The sequence below is a fragment of the Aspergillus lentulus genome, assembly GCF_001445615.1.
Source record: "Aspergillus lentulus DNA, contig: Alt04, strain: IFM 54703, whole genome shotgun sequence".
Lineage (NCBI taxonomy): Eukaryota > Fungi > Ascomycota > Eurotiomycetes > Eurotiales > Aspergillaceae > Aspergillus > Aspergillus lentulus.
Genome location: NW_028322122.1, coordinates 3,500,743 through 3,525,889, shown reverse-complemented (window position 1 = coordinate 3,525,889; position 25,147 = coordinate 3,500,743). Strand labels below are relative to the sequence as shown.

At 49.9% G+C, this 25,147-nt stretch overlaps 7 protein-coding genes and 1 non-coding gene across 8 annotated transcripts; 3 read left to right on the top strand and 5 right to left on the bottom strand.

The window, feature by feature from the left end:
- Positions 1-1,037: 1,037 nt before the first annotated feature.
- On the top strand, positions 1,038-2,477 carry ALT_2411 (putative flavin-containing amine oxidase; the record flags this gene model as incomplete). The annotated part of the gene is made up of 1 exon (XM_033564570.2): positions 1,038-2,477. The coding sequence occupies one exon, from the start codon at positions 1,038-1,040 to the stop codon at positions 2,475-2,477; it is 1,440 nt and encodes a 479-aa protein (XP_033420461.2).
- Positions 2,478-3,229: 752 nt separating this feature from the next.
- On the bottom strand, positions 3,230-5,305 carry ALT_2410 (amidase family protein; the record flags this gene model as incomplete). The annotated part of the gene is made up of 1 exon (XM_033564571.2): positions 3,230-5,305. The coding sequence occupies one exon, from the start codon at positions 5,303-5,305 to the stop codon at positions 3,230-3,232; it is 2,076 nt and encodes a 691-aa protein (XP_033420462.2).
- A 1,380-nt stretch (positions 5,306-6,685) lies between these two features.
- ALT_2409 (Zn(II)2Cys6 transcription factor) lies at positions 6,686-8,349 on the top strand (the record flags this gene model as incomplete). The annotated part of the gene is made up of 2 exons (XM_089599337.1): positions 6,686-7,372; positions 7,447-8,349. The coding sequence occupies 2 exons, from the start codon at positions 6,686-6,688 to the stop codon at positions 8,347-8,349; spliced, it is 1,590 nt and encodes a 529-aa protein (XP_089456483.1).
- Positions 8,350-9,793: 1,444 nt separating this feature from the next.
- On the bottom strand, positions 9,794-9,909 carry ALT_r023. Its single transcript, XR_016293726.1, has one exon. It is a non-coding gene; the product is annotated as an 8S ribosomal RNA (ribosomal RNA).
- A 239-nt stretch (positions 9,910-10,148) lies between these two features.
- ALT_2408 (uncharacterized protein) lies at positions 10,149-10,594 on the bottom strand (the record flags this gene model as incomplete). The annotated part of the gene is made up of 2 exons (XM_089599336.1): positions 10,149-10,547; positions 10,592-10,594. 2 exons carry the CDS (start codon positions 10,592-10,594, stop codon positions 10,149-10,151), a joined length of 402 nt encoding a protein of 133 aa, XP_089456482.1.
- Positions 10,595-11,094: 500 nt separating this feature from the next.
- ALT_2407 (uncharacterized protein) lies at positions 11,095-12,159 on the bottom strand (the record flags this gene model as incomplete). The annotated part of the gene is made up of 3 exons (XM_033564506.2): positions 11,095-11,433; positions 11,488-11,756; positions 11,841-12,159. 3 exons carry the CDS (start codon positions 12,157-12,159, stop codon positions 11,095-11,097), a joined length of 927 nt encoding a protein of 308 aa, XP_033420397.1.
- A 576-nt stretch (positions 12,160-12,735) lies between these two features.
- ALT_2406 (putative PKS-like enzyme) lies at positions 12,736-21,008 on the bottom strand (the record flags this gene model as incomplete). Its single annotated transcript, XM_089599335.1, has 16 exons — positions 12,736-13,629; positions 13,686-14,163; positions 14,246-14,583; positions 14,652-14,726; positions 14,777-15,058; positions 15,124-15,960; positions 16,021-16,046; positions 16,114-16,210; positions 16,269-18,421; positions 18,481-18,684; positions 18,745-18,921; positions 19,017-19,467; positions 19,536-19,648; positions 19,705-19,828; positions 19,885-20,362; positions 20,470-21,008. The coding sequence occupies 16 exons, from the start codon at positions 21,006-21,008 to the stop codon at positions 12,736-12,738; spliced, it is 7,266 nt and encodes a 2,421-aa protein (XP_089456481.1).
- A 1,277-nt stretch (positions 21,009-22,285) lies between these two features.
- On the top strand, positions 22,286-22,857 carry ALT_2405 (mannoprotein; the record flags this gene model as incomplete). Its single annotated transcript, XM_033564504.2, has 2 exons — positions 22,286-22,615; positions 22,669-22,857. The coding sequence occupies 2 exons, from the start codon at positions 22,286-22,288 to the stop codon at positions 22,855-22,857; spliced, it is 519 nt and encodes a 172-aa protein (XP_033420395.1).
- Between the last annotated feature and the right edge of the window lie 2,290 nt (positions 22,858-25,147).

Sequence of the window (25,147 nt, the reverse complement as noted above, 5' to 3'; positions counted from 1 at the left end):
GGCTGTGGCCTTCCTGTGATGCATGACGATCTTGCTCACCAGCAAGCAATACAGGCGTTTGAATACGCGGAAAGAAGCCTATTAAATAGCACAGATTTTGAGGGACTTATTTACATCCCCATCATAAATATTGTGGGCTTCGAGATGAAAACAAGACAAGAAAGAACCCGGGCACTTGAATTTGTGACAACCCTGAAGACCAGCGGATTTGCGGTAGCAGGTAAGGTTGAGCAAGACCTCAAGGAAGCGTGGGTAGGGATGGTACAGTAGATGGTGGAGTAGATGGTGGATGGCGAGACGTCTGAAGAGTTCGCAGTCTCTGCGCATTGTCGAACTACGGGGCGACGCCGGGCGTTGAATACTGTCTCATGTGACGCTTCAATATATACTGTGACTTAACCCACTGTGCTATTTTATAGTCATGTCCCCTTCGAATAATTCCATAATTCGTTACTTGCTACCCGTCAGCGTCATGGTTTTCGGCGGCCGAGTCCCGGTATCACACGACACCAGATTATTGTTGGGAGGTGTTAGAAAATAGAATACTGCTATGATTACAGATATGAGACCCTATCCTGACTGGGATATAGTCCGGACACCCTTTTGGCCTAGTGGTATATTATTTTGATAGGAGGACAACCAACAATATGATTTTTCGCCTCTCCTTTACAGCCCTGTGAGCGTACTTTGGTAAATAATAGTCGTGCAGACCAGCAGCTTCGGCCAAGCACCTCGAGGGTCACCCTTCGCGCTATTATTCCTCCAATTGGGCGTAGTGTCTCAATCCTCTCATGCGTCATGTCTTAGATTTCGGAACCTGCGGTCTCCGTTGTAGCCTGCAGTGACGTGATGCCTATGGGTATTCCATACATACACGTGTGCTGGATAAAGAAAAAGAGTTGAGTATCCTCTGTGATATATAACGGTTGATGTTCCCAGGGCAAAAAAAAAAAAAAGCACAATCCTTCCCCTGTTATCACATACTCACCTTCTGGATGCCGACTTATCTACGTAGGATCTGCAAATTAAATTACTGAATGTATCTCCCGTTTGCCGTTTCGATTATTCCCTTCCTCGTGGTCTCCGTAGCGAGTACTCGAGACGTCGATGTTGCTATCGTTGGTGGCGGTTTGTCAGGTCTGGCCGCAGCCAAGGATATTGCAAAGTCAGGCAAGACCTTTGCTATTCTCGAAGCTCGCGATCGCGTAGGAGGCCGTGTACTCAACGCGCACCTTTCCAATGGAGAGGTCCAGGAGCTCGGTGCGGAGTTCGTGGGGCCGACCCAGGACCGTGTGCTCGCTCTCGCAGCTCAACTTGGTCTGACAACATATCCAACATACACGACTGGAAGATCGATTTTGTACCGAAACGGCACTGTTATTCCCTACGACGTGGATCTTGCGACCGGTGGCTTGCCCCCCGTGGGTTCGGAAGCCCAGGCAGAGCTCTCGAGTTTTATCATGGAACTTGACGGTTTGGCGAGCGAACTGGACGTTCATGCACCTTGGAATCATACCAATGCTCCAGTGTGGGATGGTATGACCCTGAAATCTTTTGTTGAAGCTCGGATGACTCTGCAAGATTCACGGTTGCTCTTCGAGACGGCTACTCGATCCATCCTTTCCACAGAGATCGCAGAGCCATCTCTGCTGTACATGCTATCATACATCGCCGCTGCCGGTAATCAAACAAACGCCGGAACCATCACTCGTCTTGTTGGCAGCAAGGGGGCCGCTCAGGATAGCCGAATTAATGGCGGCACTCAATTATTGGCGACGAGGCTGGCGGAGAGGCTCGGGGTAGCGAACATCTTCCTGAATTCGCCAGTACGGGAGGTCAAACTTGAGGGTGATAGGTACACTGTCAAATCCGACAGGGTGCAAGTATCAGCCAAACATGTCGTCATCGCCATGTCTCCTCCGATGGCGGGACGGATTTCTTACGATCCATTACTACCCGCGGGTCGGGATCAGCTCACTCAGCGCATGCCTATGGGTTCGATCGGCAAGGCTATCGCGATCTATCCTGAACCGTGGTGGAGGAAACTAGGCTTCAATGGCCAGGTACAGAGCGATACCGGTGTCATCCGATCGACGTTTGATAACACGCCAGCTAATGAGAGCTTCGGTGCTATCATGGGTTTTATCGAAGCCGATGAGATGCGAGACCTGGACGGGGTCCCGCAAACCGAGATCAAAAGGAGAGTCACAGAGGACTTGGTCAAGTTTTTCGGAGCCCAGGCGGCCAATGTCAGCCAGATACTCATACAACGATGGGACCTCGAGGAATTTTCGCGTGGCGGGCCCGTTGCTTATTGTCCCCCCGGAGTTCTTACGAAATACGGACCTTTCTTACGGAATCCCGCTGCCAAAATACACTTCGCTGGTACTGAGACTTCTCCCTACTGGACTGGATATATGGACGGCGCCATCCGCTCTGGTGAACGAGCTGCGGCAGAGATTACAGCGGACTTTTGATTTTTTTCACGGGTTCTGTCATACTATCTAGGCTATTACGTCAAGCCATGTTAGGTCTACCAATCTTAAAGTGTGCATGCAAAAATCTAGGAAAGTGGTTTCGGAAGTTGGTGTACTTAGGGAACGTTAGTCAGGGGTCTATCGGTCTTCGTAGACTGACGTGGAATACGTCGTATTTGTAAATTGTAGGGATTCAAAGGAAGCCCTGAATGGAAGAGTACGTTTATACCCTCCACGAATGCGACTATCTGGTCATACAATAGCAATATGCAACAGTCCTCTAATAGGATACAGGGAGGTACTATATCGCAGCGGTAATTAGAAGCTGATTCCTCAATAACCGCGACCGCGCAGCGAAGGGGTAGATCTGGATGACCGAAGCTTGCCGAGACATGTTATCACCGTAGAGATTCTGATTACGTCTCTTTCTGACAATACTGATAGCGTCATGGGAGAGCTACATTAGTTGAATGGAGAGGAGATATTTGGCCGTCGGCGATCCAGACAGTTCACACGAACATGTATGCTCTAAATACCGGATTGGTGATTTCATGCGCTGTAAGGGATTTGGGTATCGAGCAACCAGCTTCTGCCTTCCCTCTAGCAGATATGCTGTATATAAAGGAGCACAAAAACTGGTCATAAAAGATTTTGACTTTGAGATATTGCGAATATGAACTCGACCACTGCGCTTGAAGCACGGGTATATTCCTCTGGTTTTGGCAGCACACTATTTATTCAAATATAACGGCCTAATCAAATAACGAAAACCACCCAGCCGAACGTCCGTTCGAAGCTTTTGCGACAACGATGATGAGGAACTGGTCCTTAGGTACCTTTTGAAGCGTCGGGTATTTATCGGCTTTCTTAGTCTTAGTAACGTTGGACTCCCACTTCCACGTGTTACCCGTCAATGACACCGGCACAGTCGTCTCCTCTCCGTTGACATAGATCGTCATTGACTCAGCCTTCACCTTCGGGTGTGCAGACTCGAAGGTACCAGTAATCGAGATGCTTCGTGCCTCGGTGTCTGGACCCTGAGCGTCGAGTGGAGTCGTGGAAAAAGACCCGACCCTGAGGACGGGACGCACAGTTCTAAGCTCTGACGACGAGTCGGAGGACGGAGGCGGCATGGTGATTACATCCGAGGGAAGCGCCAGAGTCCGTGGTGGAGTGACGCGCCCTTTTCGTCCTTGCTCAAAGGCATAGGCGTAACGGATGAGGTCGTTGTCGCTGTAGGCCTTGCCGAGGAACGTCAAACCCACCGGCATCTCCTTATCAGCCATGTTCCCCATGGGGACGGTGATTGCCGGGACTCCCAAATGCTTGAGTGCGCGGCCGCCGTTCGCATACTTGATACCTTCCTGCAGGGCGTGCAACATCGATTCATGAAGCTCCTCGGAATCTGCCCGGGCAACATCTCCGTTGGTCGGGAAGACCACCAGGTCAAAACCATTCGAGTCCATCCAGTCCTCCAAGTCGCGTTTCCGCATTTCTTCGAGGGCCCTGATAGCGTCCACGCACCCTGGCAAGTCATAGATGGTGCCATCACGGTGTCGGACAGTTTCAATCATATCGACGTAGCGGACGTGATTTTCGACCTCGGTGTGCATGGTCGGATCGTCCATAGGAGCAACATGGGGGTGGATGATGTCTGGGTTAGCGACAGTGAAATTCGGGTAAGACTTGTCGCCGTTGGCGCGGAGGAAATCGTCCCATCCAGTTGCGATCATCCGGCAGCGTTCGATGTTCATCCAATCGGCAGGCATTCCGGGAACGTTGGCGCTCTGGCCAGGGTATAACTTCTTCTCGTAGTTGTCAACTAAGGGGAAGTCGGTCTCAACTACCGTTGCACCCAGAGACTCCAAGGTAGTCCGAGCCTTCAGCCACAGGTCGTGGACAGAATCGGCAAGAGCATCAGGGGCTTTGAGAGCTGTAGGAGACTGCTTTCCGATGTAACGCATGGGGACTGCAATCTTCTTTCCTTGAAGTGAGTGCGGGTCCTCCAGGCTTTGGTAATCCGCAGGCCGGATTTGCGAAGAGAGTGGAATAGGGCAGACACTCTGGCCTCTCCAGAAATCACCAGCAGGGTTAGGATCATCCACCACAATAACATTCAAGATTTCCACGAGGTCTTTCACCGACCGTGCAAGGGGGACAATGACATCGCACGTAGGATAAAGCGGCCATTGCCCCCGTAGTGGGATCACACCCCTTGAAGGGGAGTATCCGATGAGCGCATTATTAGAGGCGGGCGAGCGACCAGACGAGACAGTCTCCCCACCAAAGCCAAAGGCCGCAAAGCTCGCTGTTGTTGACGTCCCTGCACCATTTGAAGACCCAGAGGCATATGCCGTAGTGGAGTATTCAGGATTGTAGGGGCTCTCTGACCTGCCGTAGAGACCCCGCTGGCCACCGCCGTCCGCCATCGCTGGCATGTTTGTCTTGCCGAGAACGACAGCACCTGCTTTGCGGAGGGAGGAAACTATCATGGCGTCATCAGTGGAATTCAGACCAGCAAAGGCAGGCGACCCAGCTGCGACGGTCATGCCCTTAACTTTAAAGCTATCTTTAACCGTGAATGGAATGCCTTCCAGAGGCCGTGGCTTTTGACCAGAGGCGCGATAGTCGTCGGATGCCTGTGCCTCCTCAAAGACCTTGGGGTTCAGCAGTGGGATCGAATTGAGAGCCGGGCCGTTGCAGTCGTATTTTGCGATTCTTTGAAGGTACATGGTGAGTAATTGGACGCTGGTGATGGCGCCCGCGTCCAGGGCTCTCTTGAGATCGCGGACGCCCGCATCGACAAGGTTGAATGTCTCAGAAGCCATTGGTAGGGTAAAGGTCGTGTGAGAACTGTAATCCCTGAGAATATGTAAATGCGAGAGGAAGGTGGGCAGTGACTAAAATGGTCCTGCGGCGCAGCTTTATACCAGAGTATCCCTTATCAAGGTCGGGGGAAGCTTACCTCCGCGAGTGTCTAATGCCTACTCTCCGCGAGCACCAGATGGAGCCTCCGATCTTTGAAAATCGATGGTCAGCAGTAGAAGCTCGTGCCGGCGACGCTCAGAGTTGGTGGATAGACCATGGGGACGGCGGATAGTCGAGCCGACGACATAGAAGCTCGTGCCGGCAGAACGCCCTGCCTACCCATACCGGGCCGGGGTGTCGGATTTAGCAACACATCATCAAGCGCCGTGTTTGAAAGGCGCTATCCAGCAGGACCATGGTGGCGTACGGCTCGATCGAAGCAAAGGCCCGCTTATTAAGGTCGTGAGGTGGTTGCTAATTGGATTGAGAGCCGGGAGTCACTTGAATGGGTCAAGCCAGCTGATGGCGTGGTCTGTTTCCTACGCATTGAGGAACAGCTGCATCCTACAATCGATTGCTGGAGAATTACAGGCACGTATGTGGGACCAGGCCACTGGTTCGAAATGCCGGGTACCTTCTTGCGCCCTGGCCACGGGATGACCGGCGAGCGAGCAACTTCAGTATGGCATTGACAGCTATTTCGCAGGCGCTGAGGGACGAGACGTTCTTAATGGAAAAAAGACTGCAGCTATGCTCATCCGTACCTCTCGTGAAAAGATGGTACTTCAACGCTCAGTGCCAACTGGTGGGGCTCTTGACATTAAGTCGCTCCTCTTAGAGAGGTGAATATATTTCATGTCTGTACGAGGGTGCTACCTTATGTGTTGTGTGGAGGTGAGGGACATGTACTTTCGATTCTGGAAATTCTGGTTATCACAATGCCCGCATGTCTACTTGACCCAGCGCCGAAAACCACGACGCAGGGCAGCTTCACAGCTTCCATAGTAGCATGGACTTGACCAGGCGAAGTCAAATGTGTAGCCAGATACCTTTCTCCCACACATTCTCTCCGAGTCGTCCAGTAGGTATAGCCCAGTGGATGGGATCTGGTCGTCTGCGAAATCAACATCTCTGAGAGGACCGTATCGTATCGTATCTATCGTATCGTATTGTAAGTCGCCAAGGAACTCGGCTCGACCTTCCTTCCCAGTCATGTTTGTCATGTTCCCCCCATGATCCATCCCCGGATTGCCGAGACTCTACCCAAAGTAGGTTATCAGCAGCCCGCCCCGATGATAAATTAACGACAGGCATGTCGACACGAGCTCTCAGAATTCCCCAAATTCTTTAGCTGCACCCCACTGAGACTTCATCTCGCTCTATCGCCTTTTCTTACTGTCATGCCGGAGGGCGCACGCAGCAATAATGGCTGCTGGACGTGCCGTATCCGCCACCGGAAATGCGACGAGTCCCTCCCAGCCTGTAGGGAGTGTACTGAGCGACGTATCCACTGCCACGGGTACGGGCCCCAGCCTGGCTGGGTTCAAGATCCGGTCAACCTCAAGAAAGAACTCCAGCGTATTAAGCGCGCCGTGAAGGAGAACTTTCGGCAAACCAGGAAGATTCAGAATGCGCGACTCGCGAGAAGGGCCAAGGATGATAGCCGATTGTCTTTGCAAGCTGGACATGAACATGAAACGCCGGGCACATCCCAACAACCCAAGCGGAATATTCACATGAGCTTCCGCGAAGCAGAACTTCTGACTCACTACCTTGACTACATCTTCCCTATGCAGTATCCGTACTACAGAGACAACCCTTATCTCGGGGGCAGAGGGTGGCTTTTCTGGCTTCTAACCAAGAAGGGGCCACTACGGGAGGCCGCACTGACGCTAGCAGCTTTGCATGAACATACGCGGTCCCATTTCACGACGATAGATACAGAGCGAGAGCTCCTTAGATATCATACTAATGCTATGCGGGAACTTCGGCAAGTCTTGACTCATCGGGAAGTCGATGGCTTCGCGACACATCATGAACAGTGGCTGGAGTTCGTATCATGCGGCACAGCACTAATGAGCTTTGAAGTGAGCTTCTCCAACACGCTTCGCTGATGTTGCATCCTCCGCTTATGTTCTATAGTTTGGCTGACATGGGGCAGGTCTTCCAAGGTGGCACCACCAACTGGGAAACTCATTTAACCGCTCTCACATCCCTGGTCGGCCAAATAGACCCCATCGACCTCGGCAACCAACAAACCCACCCTGATGGCGAAGGCATCGAAACGTCAAGAGGCGTCGTTGCGGCCCGAAGGTTTCTGATCTGTAACCTCTTGTGGTTCGATCTTCTAGCGTGCGTAGCCAGGAAAGCTCCGCCAAAGATGGCTTACAGAGAGTGGCTTGCGCTGGAAGGCATGGACATCTCCTGCGTTACAGGATGTCAAAATTGGGCAATGATAGCCATAGGGGACATCGCCACGCTATCCGCGCGTGCTGATTCCATGGAGAGTGAACTCTTCAACGCCAAGGCTATGGAAATAAAGCGGCATATTATGGAGAGCATGGCCTCCTTGGAGACGAATAACAGTGTATGCTCCAACTTCTATCTCCAAACCCGACCGCCAGCTGACCTTGAACAGCCAACAGGCTTTCCGTCAGAGACAGAGTCCGTGTCCAACTCTGTAACTCGCGTCTTTGCTGCTGCTGCTCTTGTCCAGCTCTATGCCTTAACCGCAGACTATGCTGTAACTCGCTACAATATCAACCTTGCTGTCAATGAGGCCATCTCCGCGATACGAAGAGTGCCCCGACATCTCTCCCGCCGAGGCCTGGCCTGGCCGCTCTGTATCGCCGGCTCATTAGCAGACTCGGACCAACAATCCTTCTTCGATAAATTGATGCGGGAGATACTGGATGGGCCCGAGCCTGGGTTCAGCAACTGTGGTACGGCACTGAGAATTATGAGGAGGTGCTGGGCTGAGCCCCAGGTTGTCCGCCGGGATGGATATAGGGCCGTTTGGGGCCGCGCGATGGAAGACTTGAAGATATCTGCCTTGCTAGTATAAAATGGACCAAAACGAAAGACCTGCATGTTATTCCTGAGTGTCTCATCACAGACCTTGCCCAATATGTCACGCTGATACGTTGCTGACCCAACAGAACGGAAGCGAATCTCTTCTACCCTGGTCTCAACTCACCATGCAGACTCCAGACGCATTTTGCTTTCGTAGATATCCAGCTCAAGAGTCATACAACGACTGAATGATAAATACCAAGGAGACTGGGAGCGGAGCCCGGATAAAATTGGCCACCACCTGATGGATGTGGGTTATCATTGACTTGTTAACGTTCAAAACAGTGATCTCCCTAAGTCGACTTGCAACAAGCTACATCTCCTTACGCAACCGGCTTGTTGTACCACTGGGATAGTGAAGGTAAACTCATAGTCCTAGGAGACGCAGATTGTATTTGATCCCTTAGTCATGTGAAGTCTAGTACTTGATCTAGTAGCAGTGATTACAAGGCCTATCTAGTAGCTTCCTGTACAATATATTCCCTTCGGCTAGAGTTGCATACCCGAACCGCTAAAATCGAATCCAACCCTCACCAAACCCGCAGCGGTGAGAGTTCAGTTCCTAGCCTAGGGAATCGCACCGGTTTCGGTTTCCCTAGGTTGAACCCGATTCGAGTTCGGTTAAAACCATTGGTTACGGTTTTTGAGAATTTATCAGATTTGACTAACCAACCTGCACCGTTTTAGATAGAAATTACTAATCACTAGTACTTCTCTTTAATTTTTTAAAATCGCTAGATAGCCCTAGATCTAGGCTATCTAAATATATAAATATTAATTTAAAATATCTAGTTGTTGCTAACATATAAGGGAACAATTATTTCTATTAGGGGGTAGTATAAAAATGGTGGTTTATTTATATCTAGTATTGCCTTTGATAATTACGATGGTCTATGGTCTAAGAATGATTATTAGCTACCACTCATTCAACCCCATAGGTATTAAATTAATATTTTAGATCCAGATTAGTATGATGATAATAACAATAATCATATATTCTATATGAGATTATTAATTTTCTAGAGATATTGTAACAGTATAGTAGATAGTATATGTAAGCAAGCCAGAGGTTGACTGCTTAGGAGGCCCCTAGCCAGCGGGGAGTCATCGACTAACCTGCGAGCCGTTGCCACGATTACAAGGTTTCGAGGTGATATAGATTCACTGAGTAGAGTGTTTGTATTGCAATGATCAGAACGAACCGCTTGGTTCTTGCCAAGCTGTTCGATTGCCCCTATTTCTACTTCGTGTGCGCGGAGTTTGGTGAACTATTATCCAGGTGAGGCGGTGGCCCGCGCCTGAGGCCCGCTGGACGTTCGCTGACAGTATAGTAGTTAATAACTCTAAGATTAAAATTGAAAAACTATGAAAATTTAACTATTTAATTAAACAAGGTCATCAAAAATAAACACAAATTCAAGATAGTTGAAACAAAAAACATACAACAGCCGGGATTCGCTGGTGGTCACCCACCCAACTACTAACCGGCCGGCGTGTGGCTTAAGTACGGCTGAGCGGACGGGAAGCCCTGTTTTCCACACCCTATGGTCGTATGTGCTAGAAGGGAGGTAAGACTTCTTTATAGAGCGCCGTTTAATCAAATATTATACTGAAAGCGATGTGGTTCTACAGGAGTGGAACAATATCCTAGCGGGTGAGCCTGTATCAAGCCTAGAGAGACAAGCTCATATGGCACATTAACATAGCTTTGATAGCAGTTACCAGGCAGTGGGTGCCCAATTGTCTCCCAGAAGTTGCAATGATCCTCCGGAATGGCGTGATGATTATCGATCATGGTGCTGCTAACAATTCCCAGACAGCCCAGGTGGCCCACACCACCCGCCATCCTGCAGCATACCAAAACGGCCGGATGGTATATTCATTCTCCTGCAGCGCGCTCCACGTGTATAGCAGAGCAAGACTAGCATTGTAGAATGCAAAGCAGGAGCCCACGATCCGACCAACTTTGGAGTGACGAATATGATAGTCTCGCAATAGCCAAGTGCTCAGCACATACGGGAAGAAGGAGACGCCCGTCACCCGCATCCAGAACCGAGTTAAGGGATGAGCCAGCTCGTCGCGGTTGGGTATGACAATCGGCGAAACGAACAGAAAGGCGAAAGCGTCGAATCCTTGTACCGCTAAGGCAGAGCCGTACATGAGGCGAACGGACAGAGGCTGGAAGTGATTCTGTGGCGATTAGCAGCAGGCAGTCCATATAGAAGGTAACTTACCATGATTGATGATGTCGGATTCTTTAACCTGTCATTCGGATGTTGTGTTCCTGCGTTGAACGGTTGAAGAAGTTTGCTTGAAGATTAGTGAGCAGTTGAGGAGGGGTTGGATGTTGCAGCACAAATTTCCCGCTTGTCTGTCTTGCCGCCACCTCGTATATCCAGCGTGTGACCCTCGTATCCTTTCACACAGGGGTGGAAACGCACTTGTCAACCATTTCCATATAAATGCATCTTCAATATCCCAAACTAAGCTCTGTCCGGATCTGTTGATTCCGAATACGGAGGCTTATGCATTAAGATGCCCACCCATGGACCGCCCCGCCGAGGTCAATGGACGGATGTTCAGATATAGCACTGCAGCAGTTATTGTTATACTATCTAGTGCGAATATATCAGATAATGACATGGTGTAAAAGTGATAGAACAACACTACTACCTAGAAAAGTGTTCTCTTGACATGTACTGTAATACAGCAGTATAGTCCACGATACTATCAAACCTTAGACCTTATGCACAATCCGAAGATCAAGATCGCCCCTATCCATTCTGTCTTCAGTATATTCACCGTATCCCGGAAAGCGCAATTTAAGCAGTTCAATCCCTTTACCAGGGACAGCACCAGCAGCAGATCCCATCTTGCACTTCGCGTCAACGAGGGTCCGGAGATCATCGGCTTCAAGAAAGACCTTGTACGGAGACTCTTCACCACTGCCGAGCTTTCGTATCGTGTACGTTAACCCATGCGAGAGCGAGTACTGGCTTACGAAAACAGTATCTCTGCGATCGTAGCCGTAATATTTTGCGCGATGCATGTAGCCGTCAAAGATATCCTGCTGTAGCTAATCCGGGTATGAGCGTTCACTGATATTGCGCAAGCTGAAAACTCAACTTACAGACTTAATGGTGAGTCTCAGGTCGCGCTTCCCCAAGTGGATATCCTCGTCACCGCAGGCTGTAAACACGTACTCGATCCCGACTTGGATCGTGCCACCAAATATCAATTCGTGGATCATAATCATCTCCCGGTTGCCCTGGTAAACCCGCTGTTCCACATAGATCCTGGGATCGGGGTGCGTCTCATCTCTCTCAGCAATGAATGCAGTCAATCTCACGTACCGACCCCTGTCATAAATCGCATCCGGGTTAAGGATCTCCGTTTCGTCTGGTACGTGCAGCATGGAGTCAGCCCCGCTGCTTGATCACTGACGGAAAAATGACCGAGTTATAGGCCTTAGGACTTCCCTACCAGTAAAAAATACTTTCCTGAACCTGTACCCCGAGACCTCATTTCGCTCACGGCTTTGATCCTGGCTCCGGGTGAATATCGTGAGGGGACAGTCCCGATTGAGACCGTATTCCTTGACCATGTTCTCGATAGGGCCCCTGCAGATCGACTTGCCGAAAATGCATTTCTGCGACGTCCTGGAGTTGATCCTGCTCTGGCTCCTGGGGGGCGAGTTTGCCGGCCCCTTCATGACTCGAGTTGCTGATCTTTTGCTGTGCAAGAGAATATTGTCGTCCTCATCCACGTCGTGGATACTCGCTGGTTCCGGGGCAGTTCTCATATTGTAGAGTTTGCAGAGGCCGTCTGTCCAGTAGCGGTAATATGCATGGAATCAACAAAGGCTCGATGGGAAAGTCAGGGAATTTATGTTCTGAGGGGTCGTGTCCAACATTAGTGCGAGTCAGGCTATTCCGGGGTTGTAACAGGGCAGTGCCAGGCTAAATGCTGCAAGTGGCTGCGCCGCAGAAATAACCCTGTTTGGAAATAAATACGCTATTTTGTGAACTTTTGCAAAACTTCCATACAACAGTCAAGCGTGATGTCCTCGCCAGCGTCCTCATCATTACGCAGTACATTGGCCCAGTGGTCAGGTTGGCGGAGACGAGAAAGGAAGACGATAATTAGATGCATCTCAAACTATCACTGGATCAAGTGTACACGGTTTATCCGAGGCAATGACTTCTCTACTAATTGAGAGCGCGTCAATGCTGCAAGAGAAGTCAAGCAAAAAAGGTGGTAATAATATCATATAGCAAATGCGCAGGCCTGCAAGTTTTAGTCCGCTTCTATTAACATACCTACGCCTTGCGTGAATCTGATAGTCAAGAACGATTCCCATTCCCCAACCGCCACATTCTCATTGCTTGAGATACTTCGAGCGAAACGAATCCACAATCAATTCAGCAAATCCCTCAACGGTGCCGGCTTTGGCAATCGCTGTCAAGGGGAGGTTCATATTGAGATAGCGGCGGGACCAGTTGCGGAACTCCACAGTCATCAAGGAATCAATAGGCAGAGCAGCCACCTGTGCATAGTCTTGCCCGCGGGCAAAATTCGAATATTCCTGTATGCCCCTGACAACCTCCCTCACTATTTGTTTCGGCAGTGCTGGGTCTTTCAGCCGGTCCGGATTCTTTTCGAATGCCGCGAGTGCTTGTTGCAGGCCTTCTACTGTGTCCAGGTTCTTCGAGAGGGGCCGTTTGTTGATGTCTAAATTGGCATAGACGCTGAACCTTGCGTCTCGTCCCCAGAGCGGGCGGACGGAGGGGTCCGCCAGAGATTTTGTGCTACTCATGCCCACAATAACATCGTTTCGGACGCGCAGAATGTCGTCGGACGACTCATTCGCCGGCATGCTCGATGGTTGACACTCGAGCATGGCAATCTCAAATGCATCAAGCACCTCCTGTTCGCTGAGGAGGCGAACATGGGCTGCCTGCATCCTGTCTCGCAACTTCTGGTTCTGGATCGCTAAATGGCCCACCTCGCCCACGGCCCCCAGATTTACGACGGAGGCGGGAAGACCGGCACGGAGTCGGTACTGGGCAAAGGATGTCAAAAACGCATTGGCGGACGAGTAGTTGACCTGACCAGCATTACCCATGACGCCGGTAACAGATCCACAGACGACGAAAAATTGAAGACGGCTATCGAATCCTTTCAGTGCTTCATGAAGATTCCAAGTGCCCGCCACTTTGGCGGAGAGACCCTCCTTCCAGTCGGAGTGCGCCATATCTGGGATAAAGTGGTCCTTTGACAGGTTAGCAACCCGTTTAATCTGTCTGGTTTTGTTGGCATTGAACTTACCCGAAGGACCATTGACAGCTGCAGCACGCCTCCAATGGGCTGACTACTGCGTTGGACTGCGGCCTTGACATCGTCGAGTACTCCGACATCTCCTTGAATCATGACTGCGTTGCATCCCTGGGCCTCCAATTCACACCGGAACGCTTGATCCTGCGCGGACTTTCCCGCTGACCTAGACAGGAATATGAAGTGACGAGCGCCGCGCTCTACCATCATGGTTGCCAGAGCTCGTCCTACACCTCCGAGACCTCCGACGAGAAGATAAGAGACATCGTCCTGCAGAGCCACCTTCGAACGTGACTTGGAAATGTCCACTTCGCTGGGGCGCTCTGGCATCTTAACCACTAATTTACCCATGTGATGCCCCAATTGCATCAGTCGGAAAGCCCTGTGGATATCAGTTGCTTCCACAACTTCAAGCGGCCGCACGGGGGTGATTCGGCCCTGTTCATATAGGGTCATGGCTTGGGCGACAAGTCTAATGCCACGCTTTCGTTAGTTTGATCAAGTTGACAGCATATTCGGGGACGCTGTGAAACACCAGGTGGGAAATCCTCTACCTTGAAACCAAGCCTGGCTTTTCCCCAAGGCGAATGAGATCGACCCCGAAGAAGGCTCTGTTACCGCCAAACGCCTCCATGTCAAGCCTGCCGTGTTCGAGAAAGTCTCTCTTGCCGATTTCAATCATCTTACCGAATTCTGCCACGCATTTCCAGGATGCATGCAGTAGCTCCCCAGCCAGTGAGTTAAGAACGACATCAACTCCCCGGCCTTGGGTCGCACTCATCAAAGCCGGCAGAAAAGAACTGTCGCGCGAGTTGAAAATTCGCTGGCGCGGAATTCCCATATTGTGGACCAGATAGTCTGCCTTTGCCTCGCTTCCTGCCGTCGCATATATCTATACGTCAGGTTGTTAGAGTCGACTACTTTCCACGATCTATCAGTGATCCAGATTCAAAGGCATACCTCGGCACCGATCATCTGGCACACTTGAATAGCGGCCAGTCCGACCCCTCCGCATGCTGCGTGGATCAATACAGACTAGACATATCAGTTGAGCTATTGCACAGTGGAGTTGAGTTTCAGCATACCTGTCCCTTCTCTAGCCTTGCAATATCCATGAGACAATAAAGTGCAGTTGCGAAAACAACAGCAATGGATGCTCCCTCTTCTAGCGACATGGATGGCGACATACCCACGCATCGTAAGGAGGGCACGATAGCCCGTGTGCGAAACAGTCCAGGCTGGGCGACAACGACTCTGTCACCAGGGTGTAACTGTGCAATGTTCTTGCCGCATCGTCGTATGACTCCACTGGCCTCAATCCCCAGCTGGCCCTTGTGCTCTAGAAACCCCATTGAAATCATTATATCCTGATGAGAAGCGTCAGTGGCAATCTCTCAATTCTTTTTTCCACAATATGATTTATTTCACATACGCGGAAATTGAGTCCAACATATTTTATATCCACCTCGACATCGTCTGGTCCCAGAGGCTGTGGTTCATCTTCACACCAACAAAGAGACTCTATCAACCCATAGGCCTTAATATCAATTTTGACAGAAGCACTTGGTAAAGGTTCCTGATAAAGTCGATCTTGCAACCGAGTCCATTGGAAACGTGGAATGTATACCTGGCCCCCCTGCAATGCGAATTCGTATTCGGGATCAGGCACGCCGGTTTGGCAATCCAGCTGCGAGAAAAACTTTTCAGTGACCTTCACCAGTGCCGCTGCTGCCGAAGCATGGAACTCATCGATCTGCAACGTCCCAAAATGCAAGTCTTGTTCCTGACGGGCCGTGCGAGACACCCCAAGGGCAATCGCGAAGTCGGGATTCTGACAAGTGAGCTCGACGGATGGCGTTACCCAAAGGATCCGGGGCGCAGCCGCGACGAGCGACTGGAATGACTTCCAGTTCGTCTCACTAATATTCTTGAAGAATGGCTTCTGAACATCTAGCAGCGATACGATGCGCTGTTTGTTTGTGAAGTCAGCGCTCAGGGTGCAACGCTGGGTTTGATAGCCCATTCTCTCGAACTGTGCTTCCACATTGCAGATCCAAGCGTTATTATGGACCAGGCTCGGACAAAGAAGATAGATGAGCTCGGTATGGTTCTTAATCAGATGCGGCAGACGAGCAGTCAGGTTGCAGTAAGCGTGTTCGCCTTGCGTACCCTGGATTTGATCGAGTCCGACCTGCAGTAGTGTTTCCACCCATTGGTCGCGACAAGGTGATGCACCGCAGGATTCCACTTCTTGGTTATCCAGGAGACCCTGTAAGTGCTGTCAGCCGATGCATTTCAGCAAGTGGTTTCAGAGGCAGCAAATACGTACCCTGATGTATCTCATCATAGAAAGCACTGAAAAAGGTAGCCATTAGATGACGTTTCAAGCGGCAAACGTTTCTAAGGACGAGCAGTCACTCACCAGCATTTGGTATATGAATCAGAACTCGGCCTCCGGGGACAAGAAGTCTTTTAATATTTTGAAGAGCAGTTTGCAGCTGAGAGCGGGGAACGTTCGTCTGGGAAAGATGTCAGCAACCTGCACTGCCGAATGGTTCTGAAATCAACATGACAGACATTTGAAACTATAACCAAGTCATACGCTCCTTTAAAGCCTTGCTGACAGGTATCCATAGTTATATCCAGGTTCTTGAAATTCACTGCCCTGAAGACTTTGAGGCGTTCATCTACGGCTGAGCTGATATCTTTCGTGCTCGTGTATGTATACTTCGAGTAGAATGGGAGATCCTCAGTATTGAGATGCTCAAGGACCTGACGGGATACCACTCCCTTTCCCTCAGCGATATGGAGGATCCGTAGCAACGGGTTGGAGTGCCGGAGAAGGCCAAACCAGTCAGACAGATCACTCATCGAAGAAACCAAGCTTTCACACTGCCATATCTGCTCCCGTATGGCAGAAGGAAAAGCCGACGGCGGAAGCGAACCGTCCACAATATCCCGAACGGTTTCCAAGGCCCAGTTACTCAGCGAGGAAACAAATCCCAACTGGTTTGTTCGGAGCTCCTCATCCAGAGCGGCCCGCTGGCGCTGTAATGCTTCATCCGAGAGCTTGAGCCACGATGCAGCTTCAGGAACCCCGCAAAAAGCTTCTCGCTGGATTTCTGCAATCTGAGTACTGATAAACTTCTGGTATTGTTCTAAAGACGGTGAAAGTGGTGTCACATCGGCAATCCGTCGATGCACCTGAATAATAGACAGTGCAGACAGTTTGGAAATCAGAGCAAAGCCAGCTTCAGTAGACCGAGAGTAGCGTAGAGGTAGCTGTTGCTCGTTCAGGAGATCAATATCAGGGCGCCATTCTGCGTGTGATGCTGAAGGAATGTCCTCCTCGTTGGCTGCCCTCATATTGCTGTCGAGCGGGGCAACCGTGACGTCCACCATTGAAAGTACTTGCTTGATAGATGCATCTTGTTGGTCCATGGCCGTCAACCGCACACTCCCGTTACCCAGTTCTGCTGTGCGATTGCTGATCGTCGCTTCCGCTCTCATGGTTTCCTGACCCAAACCGAGTTGAACCTCTCCCACAAACATGGGCACATAGAGTCTGGTCATGTGCACTGCTCTGCCCTTGCATGCAGCTACGGTGAATAATTGCAGACACTCATCGATTACCGTCGGATGGACAGCCTTGCCATCTTGGCGGCCGCGTATCGAAGCCGCAGCCACACACCTTGAAGGGTCGGCAGTCATATCTTGTAGTCCTCGGAAAGTAGGCCCATAATTCAATCCTACCTTTTCCAGTGCCCGATACCATAGCTCGGATGAAACGCGCCGAGGGAAGTCCTGTGGCACACGTAGTTCAGAATCAACCTTGTTGACGCCGGATTTCGCTCGACCAAAGGCATGTCTGACCCACTCGGTCCCGTTATACGACATTATGGAGAACTCATACCATTCAGATTCTACGCGATCATTGACTCTGACGTGTCTTGCCGTCGTAACAAGTTCGATAGTGTCTGACCGTGGCAGGATCAACGGAACCTGCATGGAAAGGTTTTGAATGGTGCAGTCGTCGTTGTTCGAGAGCTGACGCATGGCTTCGTGAATCATGGAAATGTACCCGGCGCACGGAAACATGACCTCCCCCGACACACGATGATCCAGCAGCCACGGCACGTTTCCGGTGTCCAGCACGTTCCTCCATCCCGGCTCGAGATCACTTGACTCCAGCATTTGCGAACCCAAGAGCTCATGATTCGGAAACGCGCGAAACCGCCAGTTACGGCTCAAACGGCTTTCCTGCCAGTTTAAGCTCTTTCTGTCCCAGGGATATGCAGGCAGGTTAGTAACAATGTCTCCTTTCCCATTTACAGCCTGAAAGTCCACAGTGTGCCCATGAAGATACAGCTGGCCCGCTGTCTTGAGTAGGCAGCACGTCTCTCTCTCTGACTTGATGAGGGTGGGAATATAGACACTATCACTCGACTTGTGCGTGAAAATTTGGCGGAGTGGCCCCGAAAGTACGGAATGAGATCCAATCTCGAGGAAGATCTTTCTGTGCGCAGGACTGTCGGCCAGGACACCATCCACCGCAGTCGAAAACAGAACAGGGAGTTCAAGGTTTTTCCGCCAATGCCCTGCATCGAGGGCAGCCGGGTCTGATATTACCTTGCCAGTGACAGTGGAGTACATGGGCAGCATTGACTCATTATGTTCGAGAAAGGGGGCGACTTGTGACTCGAGAAGGGCTGCGGCTGGTCGCATGTCGGCTGTTGATTTCATTAGCTATTTCTAGGTAACAAAGGGTGACAAGGAATGTCAAGCTCACGCGAATGGTACGCCACAGGTACTGGAACATATCGTATAAATGTTTCTGGCTTGTCCGCCTTGATCCTGTCAACCACTAAGGCCAATCTTGTCTTTTCCCCGGATAGGGTAACGCTCTGGAGGCTATTCTCGCATGCGACAACCACCCCTTCAGAAAGATAGGACTTGACGGACGCTTCATCCATCCCAACGGCTACCATGCCACCTGAGGAAGGAGCGTTGGACACGCATTGTCCACGTAGGTATGCTAGTATGATAGCCGTACGAAGTGAAATGGCGTTCGCCGCATACGCCGCGATCACCTCGCCGCTAGAGTGACCTACAACGGCTGACGGAGAGATTCCCCAGTCCTTGAGAAGGTTGACCAGGGCAATTTGAATGGCAGCAGAGAGTGTCTGGGAAATCTCCGGAATGTCAATTTGACTGAGCCCTGGTGGCTTTCCTAGCTGGTCTGTTATGGTTAGCATTGGATACTTTTAACTCCATATAAGTTGATGGAAGTATGGGAATAAGAGTGAATGCGACGACTAACAATACCTTCTATACTCCATGCTGGAGGAGACTGTAGCTGTTGCAGGATCTGGTCCATGAGTTGTATATCTCGCTGAAAGCTGGGGAATGTTCGAATGAGCTCAACCCCCATTCCAGCCCACTGAGCTCCTTGTCCACTGAAGGCGAATACCAGTGAAGGGGATAGCGATGTGTTGGCAACATGGCATGATTTGGCTTCCTCATCTAGGATCTCGCCGTCACTGTTGACAATAGTAAACGACCTATGAGACAGGTGATCACGACGAACCCCAAGTGTATATGCAACGTCGGCCAGAGCCTGCGGTCTAAAAGCCAAGTAAGATCTAATTGCATTCATTCGGGCGTCCAAGGCTGTCTTGCTATGAGCGGAGCAAACCAGAAGTCGAGGAGCCAGTCCTCGCCTCGGCTCCTGTTTGGGTTCCACAGATACGATGCTTGATGCAGATTCTAGGATAGCCTTCAACAGGAGGTTAGTAGGGTGCTGCTGCATGTTGGCTTGTCTGCATGAGTTTGTTCGTGACTTACATGAGCATTAGCTCCGCCTACACCAAAGCCGTTGACACTGACTCGTTCCTTTCGGTTCTCCGGCCACGGGGTGGGCTCGACTGGAACTTTGAGTCGCGCTTCCTGGAAGGGGACTGTAGGATACGTTAGTGCTCAAAACCTAACACAACAGAAACCGACTGCCTCTTACTGTAAGGATTCGGTTGTCGGAAATGCATATTTGGGGGAATCATCCGATGCTCCAGAGCCAGAACAGCCTTAATAACGGCGGTAAGGCCAGAGGCGCCCTCGGCATGACCAAAGTTTGTTTTCACCTAGACCGGGTTAGTGGAATCCCCAAGACGGCATCAGAACATGGCTTTGTGCTAACAGATCCAATATGAACGCCGTGCGGATGGAAAGTCTGAGCAATCGCCGTAGCCTCGACCATGTCTCCCCGTCTGGTGCCCGTGCCATGGCACTCCACAAAAGCCGTTTCTGCGATGTTGTCAATCTGCGCTCGCTCGTAGGCCTTTCTAATAAGCCGCTCTTGACCGGCAATATCTGGTGCGAAAATCTTTGCCGTTCTACCGTCATAGTTGGCCGATGTGGCGCGGATAACGGCGCGGATAGGATCGCCGTCTGCTATTGCCTCTTCCAGGGTCTTAATATAGACAGCATTTACAGCTTCGCCGCGCGCATAACCATTTGCGTTCGCGTCAAATGTCTTGCACAGCCCCTCAGGCGAGAGGACCATGTTGTCAGACATCGTCACGCTCATGGACGGGGTGAGAAGCATGTTGGTTCCGGCCACAATGGCGGATGAGCAGCTGCCTGTTTGAAGTGCCTGGCAGGCTTCATGGAGAGCGCTTAAAGAGGAAGAGCAAGCTGTTGCTATGGTCATGCTACACTTTCATTTAGCGAGGTACTGCGCCGAGAGGCTTTTCTTCAACGGGGGTGGCGGGACGCGATTTACCTGGGTCCCTTTAGGTCGAACTCAAATGACACCCGATTTGACAGTGCAAACCTTCCATTGGCAAAGACATGAGTCCGAGAGATCACCTGCGTCTCCTTTGCAGTCAATTCGTGCCAGTCCTCCCCAAATACACCGACGTAGCATCCAATGTCCTTGCCGCGCCACCCGGTCTGTCCCGCATTTTCCATACACTCCCAGACAACTTCCATCAACAACCTCTGCTGAGGATCTAGTTCGCTCGTATTAAATCCCGGAATCCATTGAAGGAAATTCGTATCGGCCTTCTCCAAGTAGTCCTCCTCGAGGAAATATCCCCGCCTCGTTCTCACGGACTGAGGCTTATCCGGGTCGTAGAATGCGTCGATATTATAGCGAGTTTTGGGGACTTCGGAGGAGCAATCTTTCTGGTCGATGAGGACATCCCAGAAATCATCCGCAGTGCGTACCCCGCCAGGCAGGCGCATCCCCATCCCGACAATCGCAATCGGTGGGGGAGCGCCTGCCTTGACGGAGGCGGCTTCTGCAGTGGACGATGTCATGATATGAGCGTGCTTATTCTGAGAATATGTCAACTCAAAATGCTTTTGTTCCGGGTCCTGTTTACATTTGCGATTATTGGATGTCAAGTTTGACATTTACCGTCAATATGTGTAACAATGACTCTGTAGTCAGCAATCACAGCAGTCCTTCAGAAATTCCCCTCCAAAGTGTGACCTCGGATGCCTCGTAGATGGCTTGCGGAATCCCCGATCCGGGGAGTACAAACAAGAGCAGAGAATTGAAGAAATTGATTGTGGGAACTGATCACAGGGATGCTCTCTTGTCATTGACCCTGACGTCTCCTTTGCATGATCTGGTCATCTGGCCGTTACAGCCGTTGGGTTCTAGTAGCTGATCAGTCTGCGGGTCTCCTGGCAGATATTCATAGGTCTCCTTACATGGAGCATGAGGAATGCTGAAACCTGACCTCTCCTTAAGCAAGGGGCCTCCCTTACTGCTACACATCTACACTGCACGCTATTATACATTCCTTTAAGTTAGGTGTAAACAAAATAATATGTACACAAGCATAGGAGGTAGGGGGAGTAATGAATGGATATAAAGCAACCCCGCCGCGAGGGGATAGCTCTCGTAAGTACCGACGGCATCACATAAATACAAAACCTCGTAGTAGCAGACCAGCAGTAAAGCTATCCAAAATAGACTTATTTAGGCTAAACCTATTTCAGCAGTAGAAGATATATGTATCCTATTTATAGATCTTCTAAGATAATATATACCTAGCAGCTGTTAATTATTAAGTAGAATTAGTCAATCAGCTTACAGTATTACAGCAAGTACTTAGGAGGTGTTATAAAAACTTTAAAACCCTCCTTTTTCTAGGGGGCGCGGGGCCGCCTGCCACTATCTTACTAGACCCCCTAGATTATTAGTAAAAAACTAGTAAAAACGGGCAGGGATCAGAAAGACAAGATTTTAAAATGATAAAAAAATCAAAATACCATCTCCAGATGGCACACTTGATACAACTCGGACCCGGACTCGGACGACTTAAGCTGAGAGCCATCAATAAAGAAAACAGAGCATTGGAACAGGCTTGGATGAGTATCAGCCGCATCCTGTTTTGAGAAAAATGTAGATCTGCACATAGTGGAATGCTCAGTTTGCTGGACGTCACCGGAGAATCCCGTATGCCATCAAGATCAAGGGCATTATAAAGAGTGCCTTCTTCGCGGTGGTAGACTCCAACCTACAAAACGTCATAACCTAGAATCCTCAGAACTATCTTTTGGGTCGGACACAATTTCCTTTCGAAATGTTGCTGAAGAACCTTGCCGGCTACCTTGCTCTCGGCGCTTCCTGCGCGTTGGCAGCCACCAACATAGCGGAGGCCATCTCCGATATGGACAACCTGGCCAGGGCAATCGGAGACGCGAGGGACTCGCTGCAGAACTACAAAGGAGGCGTCTCTGGTGCCCTCGACACCGCCAGCGCCGTCAACAACGCAAAGCTCGCTGCCAGAACCGCTCGAGAGAACCTTGCTGGTAGCGACGGTTTTACTCCTGACGAAGCGGCCCAGTACTACGAGGCTTACACCAAAATGTCCCCAGTTCTACTTGATGCATTGACAGTTGCCAAGGACAAGGTACGTAGGACTCCGTGTTTGGTACACAATCTTCTGACTCTAAGCGATTACAGGCGCCTCTTTACAATGAGGCTGGAGTGGGTCCACAAGCCCGGGAGTCCGTGCAGGATTTGCACAGTGAGAAGAAGATGTTTGAGGAACAGGCAAATCAACAGATTCCCGAGGAGACGATGGGCAAGGCTGCTCCGTCCATTGAGCAGATCAGCAAGGCCTTTGAGGAGGCCGAAGCTGCATTCCTGTGAGGATTTTCCTCGTCTTCTCCTTGGCGGCATTTTGGCAGGCAGGGAGGTCGAGCAGTAATACCAGTAATGGGAGGATTGCAGTGTGGGGCTCGGCTTAAGATATCTTTGCCTACCACGGTCCGTAGCTAACTTTAATACTTTTATGTTGAATTGACTTTTATCATGTAAGCTAAACTGTGGCTGGACTTGTCATTTGGGAGGTGCTGAAAGGGGGAGATTTAAGCCCTAAGGAATGATACACATATTTGAGTCCTGTCACTCCGGTAACAGTTCCACTTCTTGCTCAATTGATTACAGTCTACGGAGTACTGCCTTGGCTTCCAGGTATCTCAAAGTATGCCGCTACGGCGGCCGCAATAGGGTCACCATAACAGACAGGCACGAGGCGCATACCCCTCGCGGCCGAAAACACAGTGAACCCTGCACAGATAGGGAACTTGAATATAAGTTGCTCAAGGACCTGCATAAATGTTACATCCTGAACGATTCTGCCGCCCCTCACTTTAGTCTTTCTTTTCAATTCTCACTGTCGGCTTTAGTTCATCTTTTATTCAATTCCCCCTTTCGGCTTTAGTTCATCTTTTACTGATTTCCAAACATGCGATTCGTCCTTCTTTTGACGTTTGGCCTCGCCTTCGGAGCGCCTCTCCCATTCATTACTGACAAGAGCATACGACATCGCGACGTGGTGAGTAAAATTACCTTCTCCAACAAACTGTTTGTGGACTTTCAAAAATACTGACAACCCTCCTAGGATGTAAGGATCAAACTATCAAAAAGCAGAGTCTCGACAGACTTGACTAACGAGAATGCACCCGGTTAAAGCCGGTATAAACCTTGTCTCTCGACAGTTGACTTGCACACCAGCTGACCGAGTCTGTCTAGTTTGTGCGTTGAATTAGAATATTCCACATTGAGAGATTGAATTGCTGACCGTCCGATAGGTTGTGCGTTATGTCCTCAATGGATGATCAAAACAGGCCCTTGACTAATGTGACCGAACCTCCAGGATGTATGATCAATATATCCCTTTCTTTGAGCAGCTGCTACATTTGTCAGCTCTAACAGCAATAAATCAGGTCGTAAGTAACATGACTCTTTTTAGCATATTCTTACTCACGATATTGCGCAGCTTGTACGTAACTCCTATATACAAGAGGCTTGCTAAGGCACCTGCTCACATATTTACAAAGGCTGTAAGTGGCAAGACTGGATAGGTTGACCCTAAAACTTCCCACTGACGTCTTGACTTACACAGATTGTACGTTCATCATGCGCCATTATGACCACCATGGCAATCATACATAGGTATTCGGAGACATAACTAACCGACACCTGCAGGGTGTATGATCTCTAAACACTCTGAATGCTCTGATTATCCTCTATTTACAAGCATCTAGTTTGTAAGTAGCCCCCTGTTTATATGAGCTCTGGTTCGATGCTAACAGCACTTCTAGCATGTATGATCTGATTTTGGTCTCATTTGATCGTCGACTTCTGCGATGACTAACTTGTACACAAAGGATGTACGAAATCGGTTCCCAAGGCTTACTGACTGAACACCGAAACCTCTGATTGTGTTGTTAGATTGTACGGCATCTCGTCATTTGGCTACCGTTAGACCTGACTGACAAAAATATAGCTTGTACGAGATTGACCCTCTGGCTTCTCTGGGTTATTGATGCAACAGTGCTGAACGAAAGGTTTTTAGAAAGTAAGTCACTCTAACAAGGGAACGCCAATTACAACATTAGCTGACCAACGATGACTCTTAGGATGTACGAACTCCGATCCCAGATGCGGAACAGCAACTAACAGCGCGAACTTCGACAGGTGGTATGTGTCTCATACTTCGGATGTGGCTGATCTCCCTACACACGCTGATTACATGGGAAAATCAAGAAAGTATGTCGTATCAATCTGCCTAATGACACTTATCGAGTTGAGCTGACAGGGCCATAGCTTGTAGGAAAAATTCTTTCTAAGAAATACACCACCGCTCTGTCAATTAACTTGCTTGATGCCGATAGAGTGTATGAACCTTGCCCCTTGCAAAAGTTGACTGAGATGTATGATGTGACTGAGACGGAATTAGTTTGTAAGCAGGTCCATTCTATAACCATTGGTGATAGTGCTGACTTGACATTCTAGGACGTAAGATTCATCCATGAGGCTCTTTAATCTGAATCTCACCGAACTGACAACGCCATGATTCAATATCACAGTGTGTATGTTTATCACCCTACAGTTATGTGTTCTTGGGCTAATCATGGTCGCTCCTCGAATTGAC